The sequence below is a fragment of the Mytilus trossulus genome, chromosome 11 (assembly GCF_036588685.1).
Source record: "Mytilus trossulus isolate FHL-02 chromosome 11, PNRI_Mtr1.1.1.hap1, whole genome shotgun sequence".
Taxonomy (NCBI): Eukaryota; Metazoa; Mollusca; class Bivalvia; order Mytilida; family Mytilidae; genus Mytilus; species Mytilus trossulus.
This window is the reverse complement of record NC_086383.1, coordinates 52,259,948-52,273,163: the sequence shown is the minus strand read 5'-3', so window position 1 is coordinate 52,273,163 and position 13,216 is coordinate 52,259,948. Positions and strand designations below refer to the sequence as shown.

The 13,216-nt window shown below is 31.8% G+C and overlaps 1 protein-coding gene across 2 annotated transcripts in view; it reads right to left on the bottom strand.

The window, feature by feature from the left end:
• Nucleotides 1-13,121, bottom strand: part of LOC134691303 (uncharacterized) — a 259,838-nt gene extending 246,717 nt beyond the window's left edge. For both annotated transcript variants that reach the window (XM_063551753.1, XM_063551755.1), the window contains exons 1-5: nucleotides 13,029-13,121; nucleotides 12,594-12,692; nucleotides 11,641-11,748; nucleotides 9,542-9,613; nucleotides 1,003-1,054 (exon numbers count right to left, since the gene is read on the bottom strand). In XM_063551753.1, the coding sequence (XP_063407823.1) occupies nucleotides 1,003-1,054; nucleotides 9,542-9,613; nucleotides 11,641-11,748; nucleotides 12,594-12,692; nucleotides 13,029-13,106 (409 nt within the window). In that variant the 5' untranslated portion in view covers nucleotides 13,107-13,121. The remainder of the gene's footprint in view (nucleotides 1-1,002; nucleotides 1,055-9,541; nucleotides 9,614-11,640; nucleotides 11,749-12,593; nucleotides 12,693-13,028) is intronic.
• Nucleotides 13,122-13,216: the final 95 nt, after the last annotated feature.

Below are 13,216 nucleotides of genomic sequence, written 5' to 3'. Positions count from 1 at the left end.
TCTGGCTTACTGCGATGAAATTAATGAACACCATACACTGTGACATTTCAAATACCAAATAAAGATCACCTAATGCTAGTAGTTCCTGAGAAACAAGTCTTACTATGAAAACTAAACATTGACCAGTGAAACGTGAAAATGAAGTGAGGGTCAGATGAACAGATATATGATAAGTACAACTTGAAATCATTCCATACTCCAAATATATAGTTAATATATTGCTTAAATTACAATGTATCTAAGAAAGGGACTTAACTTTGCAAACATTACATTGACCAATGACTTATGCAAATGAGGTCAAGGTCAGATGAGTTATGCCAGACAGACTTGTTCACCTTACCATCACGATCTCGAATACAAAATATAGTTGACCTATTGCTTACAGGATCCAAGAAACGGACTAAAAAAAACTCAACATTGACCAATGAACCATGAAGATGAGATCATGGTCAGATGAAAGCTGCCAGACAGACAAGTTCATCTTACAATAATTCTATACATCAAATATAGTTTACATACTGTTTATAGTATCTGAGAAACGGACTTGACAACAGAAGCTTTACCTTGATGACTGATGCATGACATGATTGGAGTGTTCATTCCATGTTTCACTTTCTATGACTTAGGTCGCAGGTGAGCCAAAAATAAATGTTTTCTAACAGCTATTATGTCAGTGTGTCGTCTGTACAATGGCTACCTTTTTTCTTGGGGAAATAGTTCAAGAAGCAAAGTAGAATATTGCTTGTAATTGCAAAGTACGAATAAAATTGTATTATAGCATCGTATAGAAGACCATATATTTGATGGTACTTGCTATGTGGTGTATTTCATATATTGGAAAGCTGCTTACACTATATAGCTCCATAGTTTGTTATCATCTATTCTATAGTGATAAATCTCATCAATACATTGCAGTTAATTGCATGACGTCGTACAAAAAAAAAAGTTGTTATTTTGCAATTCCTAGCTAGAGTATTATTAATAATAAACTAATAAAAATACCTTCTATTCCTATTCCAGCATTCACGCCTGAAGATTTCTCTGACATGACAGTCTGAAAAATTAGGAATATGCACTGTGAATATATCTTTACTCATGTCACTAGTTGCACTATAAAAATTCTAAAATATCAACCCCCCAAAACATACTTTATAAAACAAATGTTTCACATTATATAATATTTGTATCGAACAAATTTTCATATTTTTTCAGGAAAAAGGGTAGCCCAGAGTAATAAGAGATATATAGTTTAAAGTGTAAAGGTGGTTTTTGAATTTGGAACATCCCCTTGTAGACATAATCTCGCTTCATGTTGATTTGCAAATGCATTTTGAATGCACCTTTAAATTGAAAATTGTTCCAACTGTAGAATATCCCAATATTCCGCAGTGATCTCACACTTGTTATCATTTGTCTTGATAAAATGTATCCGTTCACTTTTGGATAACCTCCATTTTAAGCATCTGTAAAATCGAGTAAATCAAGTATCTAAAATTGTTCCATCATATAAAAAAATTCTCCTTTAACATATATTTAGGGTATAAACCAGCTAGAGGCTCGAAGGTGTCTGGATATCCCTCATCTGTCATGTTTGCGCCAAACATTATACAATGCAATTAGGCATTTTGCCAAAACAAAATAAGATTGATTGATTGTTTTAAAACATCTAAATCCCAGCCTGCCCTTTAATATATGGAAGCTTAGGGTACAATTTCAGAGAGATCCATACACTTACACACAAGATATTATCCAGAAACTACAAAAATGTTTGTTTTTGGCCCCTATTTGACCCCTTATTCCCAAACTGTTGGTACCATAACCCCAAAATCAATCCCAGCCTTCCTTTTGTGGTATTGAACCTTCTGGTAAAATTTCATAGAGAACCATTCACATAAACTAAAGTTATTGTCCGGAAACCAAATGTGTCTTTGGACGACAATCACGACATGATAGTATTATAAGAATGCATTTTTTTGGCGGTCGTATAAAAACCTGTACCATAAAGTCAGCTATAAAAGGCCATGACATGAAAAATATGAAATATTCAATTGAGAAAACTAACAGCCTTACTTAAATAAATATGACAGACATTCGTTTCAGAGGAGATGATCTTTGAAAAATTATAAGATGGACAAAGAAAATTGGTCAAAAATCATTGTTTAAGGCTGTTACCATGATTACTGCTTTTAAAGGAGTTATCCAATTGTTTTGTTAGTATTAGTATTTTTGTGGATCTTGCATGCCTGATTTTTTTTTTTTTTCAAATAACATTTTCTATCTATCTAAAATAGTTTTCAAGATAATAGACAACAAGAATGTGTCCATATAGTAAATGGATGCCACACTCGCACTATCATTTTCTATGTTTAATGGACCATGAAATTGGAGTCAAAACTCTTATTTGGCATTAAAATTAGAAAGATCATATCATAGGGAACATGTATTAAGTTGCAAGTTGATTGGACTTCAACTTCATCAAAAACTACCTTGACCAAAAAGAAGATTTCTTGCTATTGCCCAATACTGTACAATTGAATATTTATTGCAGTTGCGCAATACTGTGCGATTCAATATTTCTTGCTACTGCGCAATACTGTGAAATTGAAGATTTCTTGCTATTGTGCAATATTGTGCTATTGGATATATTTCTTGCTATTGCGCAATACTGTGCAATTGAAAATTTCTTGCTATTGCGCAATACTAAGCAATTGAAGATTTCTTGCTATTGCGCAATACTGTGCTATTGAATATTTCTTGCTATTGCGCAATACTGTGCAATTGAAAATTTCTTGCTATTGGGCACATATACACCTTACAATCATTCCATACACCAAATATAGTTGGCCTATTGCCTATAGTATCCAAGAAAGAAACTTAACCATGAAAACTTAATATTGACCAATCAAAAATGAACATGAGTCAAGGTCAGGTGATACCTACAAGACAGACATATACAACTTACAATCATTTGATACACCAAATATAGTTACAGTTCAAGAGAAATAGACAAAAACACTTAACACTGTGCAATGAACCATGAAAATGAGGGCAAGGTCAAATATACCAGAACTAACCTACACATTTGTGATCAGACGTCACCAATTTTATTGTAGAGATTTGACCAGGAAGCCCACATGCAATTTCTAGGATCTATCTGCTACCTAGTTACTCCATATCTACATATAAAGACTACTCAGAAGATTATTTCTTGGAACAAACCACAACAATATGTTATTTAGAAATGTATATTTACATGTAGTGCTGTTATAAGTGGTTTCTAATTTATGAACATTTTTGTTTTGAAAAGTAATCAAATTGTTAAAATATTGTAGAAAAACGTGAATGTATATTCTATTCTTTTTAGTTTCAGCAAATTAAGTGCTATATTTATGATAAAATATATATACACTAGAACACACCCCCGAAATCGCGGCATATACAGCTTGTAAACTGTTGTAGGATAATTTTTTTGTAAAAGATATTATGTATGGAGAATTTCATAAAAGGTATCAAAATCCCTCTCCCTTTTTCCAAAGTCCGATATTTGTGTCCTTCTGTTAAATTAAATTATTTTCATGTTTCTGGCCTCAGACCACAATTATTCTTCTCCTTTGCTAAAATGCACCTTTTGGTAAAAGTCAAATTAAGTTAAAAATTTGCACCGCTTCAACTGAACATGAAATAAATGTAACTGCTTATATATAGACCATAGTCCTATAACATAAGACTCTGGAGGTTCATATCATTTACATTCAACGTTTTTTATCGGATAATTTTTTTTTTACTATCAATGTTGAACCCCAGAGTCTTATAAAATTTGTCATTTTTTCTCATTTTTAAATTAATAATCCACTGCCAAAACAAATAAAAGTATTAGGAACAACCTAAATATGAATGAAAGTAACTTCTTACCGTATTAATTGTTAAAAATAATGTTCCTAATCCATCACTTTTATCCTGAGTTGACAAACAATTTTTTTCACGCCATTTTATTTCAAATATATGTGCCGATTCTTTATTTTAAGGATTTCGCGAACGAAACGAATTTGACGATAATATTAAGAACCAGTATAGAACAACGTACGAAAACACGACCAATTGTAATGGTGTGGCAGACTGTATTTTATAGGTTTTACAGTAATTGTACATATTTTTATATTTAGTTTATTGTGTTATATTTTGTCATGCAACTATTGAGATAACCATTGTGTTATATTTTGTCATGCAATTATTGAGATAACCATAAAAAGTGCTAAGAGATTACGAATGGGGTTAACAGAATAGAGAACAATCGGCAAAAAACATAAAGAATAAAAAAATATGGCACGGTTCTACACGAAAACACGACCAATTGTAATGGTGTGGCAGACTGTATTTTATAGGTTTTACAGTAATTGTACATATTTTTATATTTAGTTTATTGTGTTATATTTTGTCATGCAACTATTGAGATAACCATTGTGTTATATTTTGTCATGCAATTATTGAGATAACCATAAAAAGTGCTAAGAGATTACGAATGGGGTTAACAGAATAGAGAACAATCGGCAAAAAACATAAAGAATAAAAAAATATGGCACGGTTCTATTTTTACCCCCCCCCCCCCCCCCCCCCCCAAACCGTTGAAAAGATCAATGTCCAAAATGCAGTTATAATGTATCAACAGATTAATAAAAAATATGTTTAAACATTAATTATAGGTATAACTTATTCATTAAGCGAGTCGGTTCGTACCCAATAACTGTCCACTTTTGCCGACTTTCAAATGCAAATTCGCGAGTTCAATCACATAACGGGGTCGGGGGAAAAACCAATCGTCTTTCACAAAAAGTTCTCTACTCCAAGTTGTTTATTGAGCACCAACAGAAATTATGGGCGAGTTGTGAGAGCGGGCGAGGTTATAAATGTCTTTGAAAATATGAGTTCATGTAACGGAGGCGTGCGAGCCAAATTCACAAAATAAATGTTCTCTAGTCAATAGAACGGGCGATGCGATGAATTTCTTTCGAAATACGAGTTCAAATGTTCATGAAATCTGCTAGCTGCTAACGGTATGAAGTTGCAATGTTCCATGAAAGTGCACCAGTGTGAGAGCGAGCGTGGCAATACATGATTTTACAAGTACAGCTTCATAAAACAGAGGTGAGCTATTCACATTCACCAAATGTTCTTTAGTAAGTTGTTAAGCATCACAAGATATTAATTTCAAGTTGTGAGAGCGGGTTATACATGTCCTTCAAAATATGAGTTTATACAACGGAGTGAGCAAGCCAGTTATCTTGTCCAAGCTGTTAAGAATGAACATAAATCAATTGCGAGTCGTGAGAGCGGGCGAGGCGATGATCCTTTAAAATACGAGTTCATACAACAGTGAGCGAGCCAATTCTCATCCATCAAAAGTTCTCTTGTCAAAGTTGTTAAGCATCAGTAGAAGTTAATTTCTAGTTGTGAGGGCGGATGAGTAGATAAATATCTTTCAAAATACGAGTTCCAACAACGGGGGTGAGCGAGCCAATTCTCATTCACCAAACGTTTTCTTGTATATATCAATAGAAATAAATAATAGCTGGCGAGACAATATTGTATTGCAAAAATCGAGTTGTTACAAAGAATAATAGCAAGTTGTTAGAGTAGAAAGTTCTAGAAAGAATGCAATTTAAATCTCTGGGTGTTTTTAGAAACTTGTCCACTAAATTTGCTCCTTTCTCGACAAGTACAGTTGCACAACATTTACAAGAAGGACACCGACAGTGCTGAAAATCGCATCCTTCGTCTTTCATTGTATCTGATTTATCTTCTATGAAGTTGTCTGCGGTCAATGCATTTACAATTAAACATCCGATACAAGTGCTGGTGCAGTTTATGATATCGCTTATATATTTGCCGGTGGCTTTAAGCGACAAAGTAAAGCTATCATGATAAAATAAAACTGAATCCATCCCTGGTACATCTGTCAGTTTATTGCCAATATAATAGGACAACACTGATTTTGGACATTTGATATTTAAACTTTTCATCCATGTATGTTGATCTCACAATTTTATCTTAGTTTGTTTTTTTGTGTGATGTCTCATTGAAGGGCTTAAAGTATTATTATTGTTTGAATATGACAAGAAGAAAATAAGTTTTTTGGAAATAGTACATGAAGTCGTTTAAAATTATAAATAAGAAAAAGAAAGGGAAAAGTGGCCGCCAGATTAACAGCACAAGAAACATGAAATATATTGTAATGCATAAATTCAAATTTATAAAATTATTGGTTTCCGTAATTTGTGTAACATTTATATCATTTGAATCACTTTTTAACATGTTACACACTACTGATAGAATCACATTTTACAGTTTATTTATTTACATTTGACCCCAGACTGCCTATAACCAGAGGCGGATTTAGGTTAGGGGGGCAGGGGGCCCGCCCCCCCCCCCCCCTTTTTGGGAAAAAAATTGGTTGCTTATATAGGAAATCACTGAAGCGTGACTGGAGCGGGCACCCTCTTAGGTCAGTCAGTGGGCCCCCACTTATGAAAATTCCTGGATCCGCCACTGTTAACCGGTGAGCTATGTATTAAATGTATTAAATTAACTAGATATACATATATTTTGAATTAATATGTGAATCTTTTTACAGAGCTTATGTAGCAAGTCGACCAAAGCTTTACTCTACAAGCATTATGCAATTAGCCATAATCAAAATTGCAAGGAGATGTGGTATTGAAGCCGATGAGACAAACTAATGTTACATCAACAAGAGTTTAAAATGAAGTTGATTTAAGCAGTTTATACCACATGGCCTTCCGCTAAACTTAAAGGAAAAAAACCCGCTGTAATGCAAATCTCCAACATGAAAAAAAATCTGTAAAGAAAGTAAATCGAGAAAGCCAACTGCCTTATTCGTGTATGTAATAATAGTCACCATTTCCAGCTTCGACCATTATTTTCGAATTCATTACACAGTTTTTTTTCCTTTCAATAACTCTTTGTAGAAATTATCACCGTGTAATTCCTGTTATCATCGGGATATAGCATTCATTTATACAACCATCCTTTACCTTTTTATGAATACTAAATGGACGCCTCTTAAGGGTATAGAAAGATTTGATGGTAAGCTTCCTTTTCTATTGATGACGAAATAAAATCATTTCAACAGTTTTAATCATCTTAAAGTCAAAACAAAATTCGTTTTCCAAAGAATATTCTGGAATATGTACAACTGATTAACATTCGGAAAGACCTGCGGAACTTCTCGTACTTGATCCGCTTGACAATTTGAAATAAGGGGGGACAGTTTGAAAAGTGGTTAAAAAAAGGATATAAATCCAACATATGATAAGGTAAGACATTTTATTTATTATTTGAGATGTTCACTTGAAAGGATAGTGACATAAGTAAACTTAAAACTTCCGTAAACATTGTCAAATTGTCGTTCAAAGTTCCCACAAAAATTCGTTGGGAATCCACTACGAGAAAATGGATACTTGTTATAAGACTCTGGGGTTCAACATTGATAGTAAAAAAAACATTATCCGATAAAAAACGTTGAATGTAAATGATATGAACCTCCAGAGTCTTATGTTATAGGACTAATATAGACCATTATTAGTCTAATAAAATATGCTTCTAGGACAATCCATCAGTGGTTTTTCTTTTGAGAGCCTTATTAACATGCCAATGGTAGAATTTGAATCTTGTATAAATGACTAAGACCGACTGAGGCTTATTTGAGGGGTGGTCGGAGGGGTCCTGATCCCAAAATCCCAGGCATTAAAAAAATGAAATCCCGAGATGCAGAATTTAAAGAAATTCATATCCCGAAATCATAAAATATGTTCCCGGATCCCGTAAGGATCAATACCCAAATTCTGAGCTTAAAAACACCCGATCCCGACGTCCCGAAAAAGGTCCTGCCCCCCTCTAATCTCTTCCCTACTTTCATTTTTGCCATATCACCACTTTCACCAATATATTTTTATGCCCCATTTATGAGCATTATGTTTTCAAGTCTAGTCGGTGCATCCGTGCTTTCGTTATTTCGTTCATCCGTCCGTCTGTCTGTCCCACTTCAGATTAAAATTTGTGGTCGAGGTAGTTATAAATGAAGTTGAAGTCCAATCAACTTCAGTAGTAAATATAGTGCCGATGTGGCACACGTGTACTATGGACACATTCTTGTTTCCACATGTTTTACTTATTTTAATATATATATGCAAATGGTACGATCCCTTAAATAGTAAACATTTCAAAGAAATCAGTAGACAGAATACAGAGATGCTCTATTTATCAATTGAAAGTAGTATAATCATATAATCGTAGTTTACATGTAGATAAACACGAAAAATAATTGTCCACTACTTTAAAGGAGATGATTCTTGCGACCTAAACATCATGATATGTGATATGGAGAACGCTCTGATTAGCTTATTTATTTTTCAGTTTTGTTATCTATCATATGATTGGTTGTACTTGTGCATGTTTCAAACCAGAAGTCTTTCCTATGACTAAAAAAAGGTCAAATAAACCTGCCAGACTGACATGTACATCCTAAGTTACTTCCATACACCAAATATAGTTGACCTATTGCATATAATATAAGAAAACAAGAAAATAAGAACAACACAAAAAATCAAATTACACCACTGAACCATGAAAATGAGGTCAGATGACACCTGTCAATTGGACATGTACATCTTACAATCATTTCATACACCAATTATAGTAGACTTTTTGATTATTGTATCTGATATATAGACTTGACCATGAAGACTTAGCCTTGTTCACTGAACAATGAAATAAGATTGATGCCAAATGAAAACTGTCTGACAGACATGGGGACCTTACAAGGTATGCACATACTAAATAAAGTTATCCTATTTATTTAAAATGAATAAAAATAGGTTTATCCAAGACATGAAATATTTAATTTTTTCATATTGAAAACAAACGCAATTTTAGAATTTTTCATCAATTTAATCAGAATGTAATACATTGTTTAATTAAAATCAGGATTTAAAGATATTTTGCAAAGTAATTGATTAAATTAAATTATTTGTAATTTTTGGTTGATTAATAATAACCATGATTTCAATGATTACTCAAATTTTTTTAATAAATTATAGCCGACTGATGCTTACAATTCCAATTACCCCAAACCTGATCTGAGATAAGACAAGTTAACCATGAAAATGAGGTTATAAACAGACTGTCGGTGTAAGAATCTCAAATAGAGTTTTGCAAAGCTTGTTTTCGCCTTAAACACTCTTGAATGTAATAAAAGACATCTACTAATTGTGTTTATTATTGAAGAAATCACAAACCAATTATTTCCTGAATTCAAAAAGTGCCTTAACTTTGTGAAAGGCCGGTAAAGCGTTGAATTTAGCCTCTCAAATATATGATTTCGTCCAATCAAAATCGTAATAACAAATAAATTGCATTAGAATTTGAAATTTTTAATTCAAGACATAAAGAATGTCACCTGGAATATCCTGGTTTTGTACCTGAGTTATTCTTAGGGTAAGCATTTGTAATTCAAAAGTATATGTACCTGTAAGTATTCCATCACTTCTTTATAATGCCCCTTTTTTCCTGCTGCTGCTAGATCGTATGGAGTCTTACCCTGAAATACAGACAAATCTTTATATTGCTTTCATCTGTTAATTACAAAGAAGACTTTTGTTACACATATCATACAATAATCAAGACCAGTAGAAGCTGAGTGGTGTGTTATTTTGTTTTTACAGGTGCTAACCATATTATTTTCAATTATAAAATATAACTCATGAACATTTTTCTGAATATTTTTATAACTTTTTCTGTAGCCTTTAAGAAGGCTTTTAACTTTTTTTTTTTAAAGCATATGAAATAATCTCAATCTGTAAGCATTAAATTAGTCTTTGTATTTTTTGTACGTGTTTTTTTTTTTAAATCTGTTAATGCCTCCTTATGTCTAGATGGGGGTTGTAGAATTTGGGGGTCTTTTTAACTTTTTATTTTTATATTTTAGCACCCCATTTTTCTTTATTCTTTATATTTTTGCACTCCATTATTTTCTATTCGTCATCTTTTTGCCCAATTCTCTCTATTCTCGATGTTTTTTTCTATCATTCATGATTTTCTACTCTGTATACCCTATCCATATCCTCCTATAACTATATATTGTTATTTTACAGATTTCATAGTTTTTAGTTTTATCACTGACATCGTATAAATAAGGAAATACATAAATTATAGCACAGTTGAGAGTTTTTTCTGCAACTATTCCAACTATATAGCTTTTAAAAACAAGAATTTGAAGATATTTGCAGTCTTAAGGAGGCTGCGGTGTCTTCCTCCATATTGGATTTTGAAAAAAACGGACAACAAACAGTTGAGATCTTTTAAATTAATAAAATGTGCAAATTTCGAAAGTTGTATGTAATTTATGTGTAAGACTTTTCATGTTAATATAGAAAATAATGTGATTTATCATATTTACTGGTATATTTTACAAAAAAACAGATTTATTATTTTTTTTAAACTTTGCCATATAAGGGGAGATAACTTCGATATAAGGAGAGTTAACTTAGATAAAGTAACTTTTACAATAGAATATTTTTTTAACTATTTAATCATAAATATATTATGAACTTGTACGTCTGACGTATTAAATTTTTTACCTGGTACCTTTTGTTGGCTATTATTTATTTGTTTCTCTGTCCTATATTTTCTCCAATTTTTTTGTATTGTAGTCCTGTCAAGTAATGTTGTCAGTTCAATGTTATGATTAACATCGCCATTAAAGTGGGAGGTTTGGCATGCAACAAAACCAGGTTCAACCCACCATTTTTATTATAAAATGCCCTGTAACAAGTCAGGGAAATTGCCATTGTTATATTATAGTTCGTTTCTGTGTGTGTTACATTTTAAGGACGTGTTTCTGTTGTGTCATTGTTCTCCTCTTATATTTGATGCGTTTCATCCAGTTTTAGTTTGTAACCCGGATTTGTTTTTTTTCTCTATCGATTTATGAATTTCAAACAGCGGTATACTACTGTTGCCTTTATTTAATGTATTGCTTTTTTGATACGATCTAATAATTTTGTTATCATTGTCACGACAACAGATTGGTGTATGGGTCTTTTGACAGATTGTTTGTTTACAGTTTGTTTAATAACAACAAGTGCCATATTCAGGATATTGCCAGGTCTAATTTTGAATCAATACAAATTATTATTTTTGATATCAAAAATTATTTTATCCATTTACTTATAGGTTATTACTATTGCTTATTTTCCCTAAAACTGAGATATTCATATAATTTGGGTAACAAATTATGGAATTATGGAATAATAAAATTATCCCCTTTTAGTATAACTAATCACCCAAAATGTGTTAGTTGTCTATAAACACAGTCATTTTAGTTTAGAAGATTTTGAAGAAAAAAAATGATTTCTTTTATATGATCGTCTATGTGCATGTGTTTTATAATAAATATTAGCCATCTAAGTCTATAAAACACTTTCATATTTTTAGTTCAATTTCAAGGATCATATGACATACTTTAACCTTGAGAAAAAAGTCCATTTGAGCAAAAATATCTTAAACATCATTTTAGTGATGCATAATTTACTAGTTGAATACTGAGCATATTCTGTAAAATATTACCTCATGTGTTTTGACCAAGGGACTGAGACCTCCTTGTTCTACAAGACATCTTGTGGTCTGTAGATGTCCCCACTTAGCAGCCAGATGTAAAGCTGTGTATCCATCACTCTATAATAATACCAAATAACAAGTAAATATTATGGACACTATTTTCTCAATGTCAATAATATCCTTCAACTGACATAAAACGTGTCTGATAAACTGGATAATGTTGTGTAATAAATAAAAACAAAATGTATATCACATGAATCAGTGGTCAAAACTGAATAAAATGACCAGTCACACTTGTATTTGTATTGTACATAAACAACATGTTTTTTTGTGGGATGTCAGAACTTCTATCAGAAATGTCATGTTAACAAACATTTTTTTGCAAGAAATGCATAAAATATTTATATCAATTGATTCAGTGAAATGCACAGAAATAAATGAGATCTCACTTTATATAATTCTGGCGAGTATTTGTTGATATTATTATAAAATTTGTCTGATTATTATGGTTCAGAATAATGATCAATTTAAAAAAAAAAAAATTTCAAAGATATATGAAAAATAGTTACATTTCCTGATTTAGTACGAGGAGACAAGAAAAATGAGACCCCACTTTATGTAATTATTACAAACAATAGTTGTCCATTAAACCTGTCTTATTAACAACTTTATGTTGGTTAACAGTAATGTGATCAGACTTAGTAGATAACATACATTAAAACTGTCTAATTAACAACATGATTTAGTGTAGATCCAGTAGTAGAATCATAAATTTTAAGAAAATATTTTCTTTAAAGAAAAATGAAAAAAGTTGTATTTTCTGATTCAGAACAATACTATGAGTAAAATGAGACCCCTTTTTATATAATTATTACTAACAATATTTGTTCATTAAACCTGTCTAATTAACATGATTTTGTGTTGATTAAAAGTAATGTGATCAGATTCAGAAGATAACATACTGATGTGATATCTGTTTTACATCTGTTCTCCAGGAGAAGTTGACACACTTCCACACGTCCTTTACCGGCTGCCCACATTAATGCTGTCAATCCACCATCCTGGAATAATACAACTGACATCAAAACTTGTCTGATAAACTGGACAATGTTGTGTAATAAATATAAACAGAAATTACCAGTCACATTAATTAAAACTGTCTGCTTGACAACAGAATTTAGTGTAAATTCAGTATGATCATAAATTTTAAGAAAATATTTTTTTAAAGAAAAATGAAAAAAAGTTATATTTTATGATTCAGAACAATACTATGAGTAAAATTAGACCCCACTTTTTATAATTATTACAAACATTAACTGTCCATTAAACCTGTCTAATTAACAACATGATTTTGTGTTGATTAAAAGTAATGTGATCAGATTTAGTAGATAACATACATCTGTGATATCTTTGTTACATCTGTTCTCCAGGAGAAGTTGACACACTTCCACATGTCCTCCATAGGCTGCCCACATTAATGCTGTCCGTCCACTACCCTGGAATAATACAACTGACATCAAAACTTGTCTGATAAACTGGACAATGTTGTGTAATAAATGTAAACAGAAACAAAAAGTCACATTAA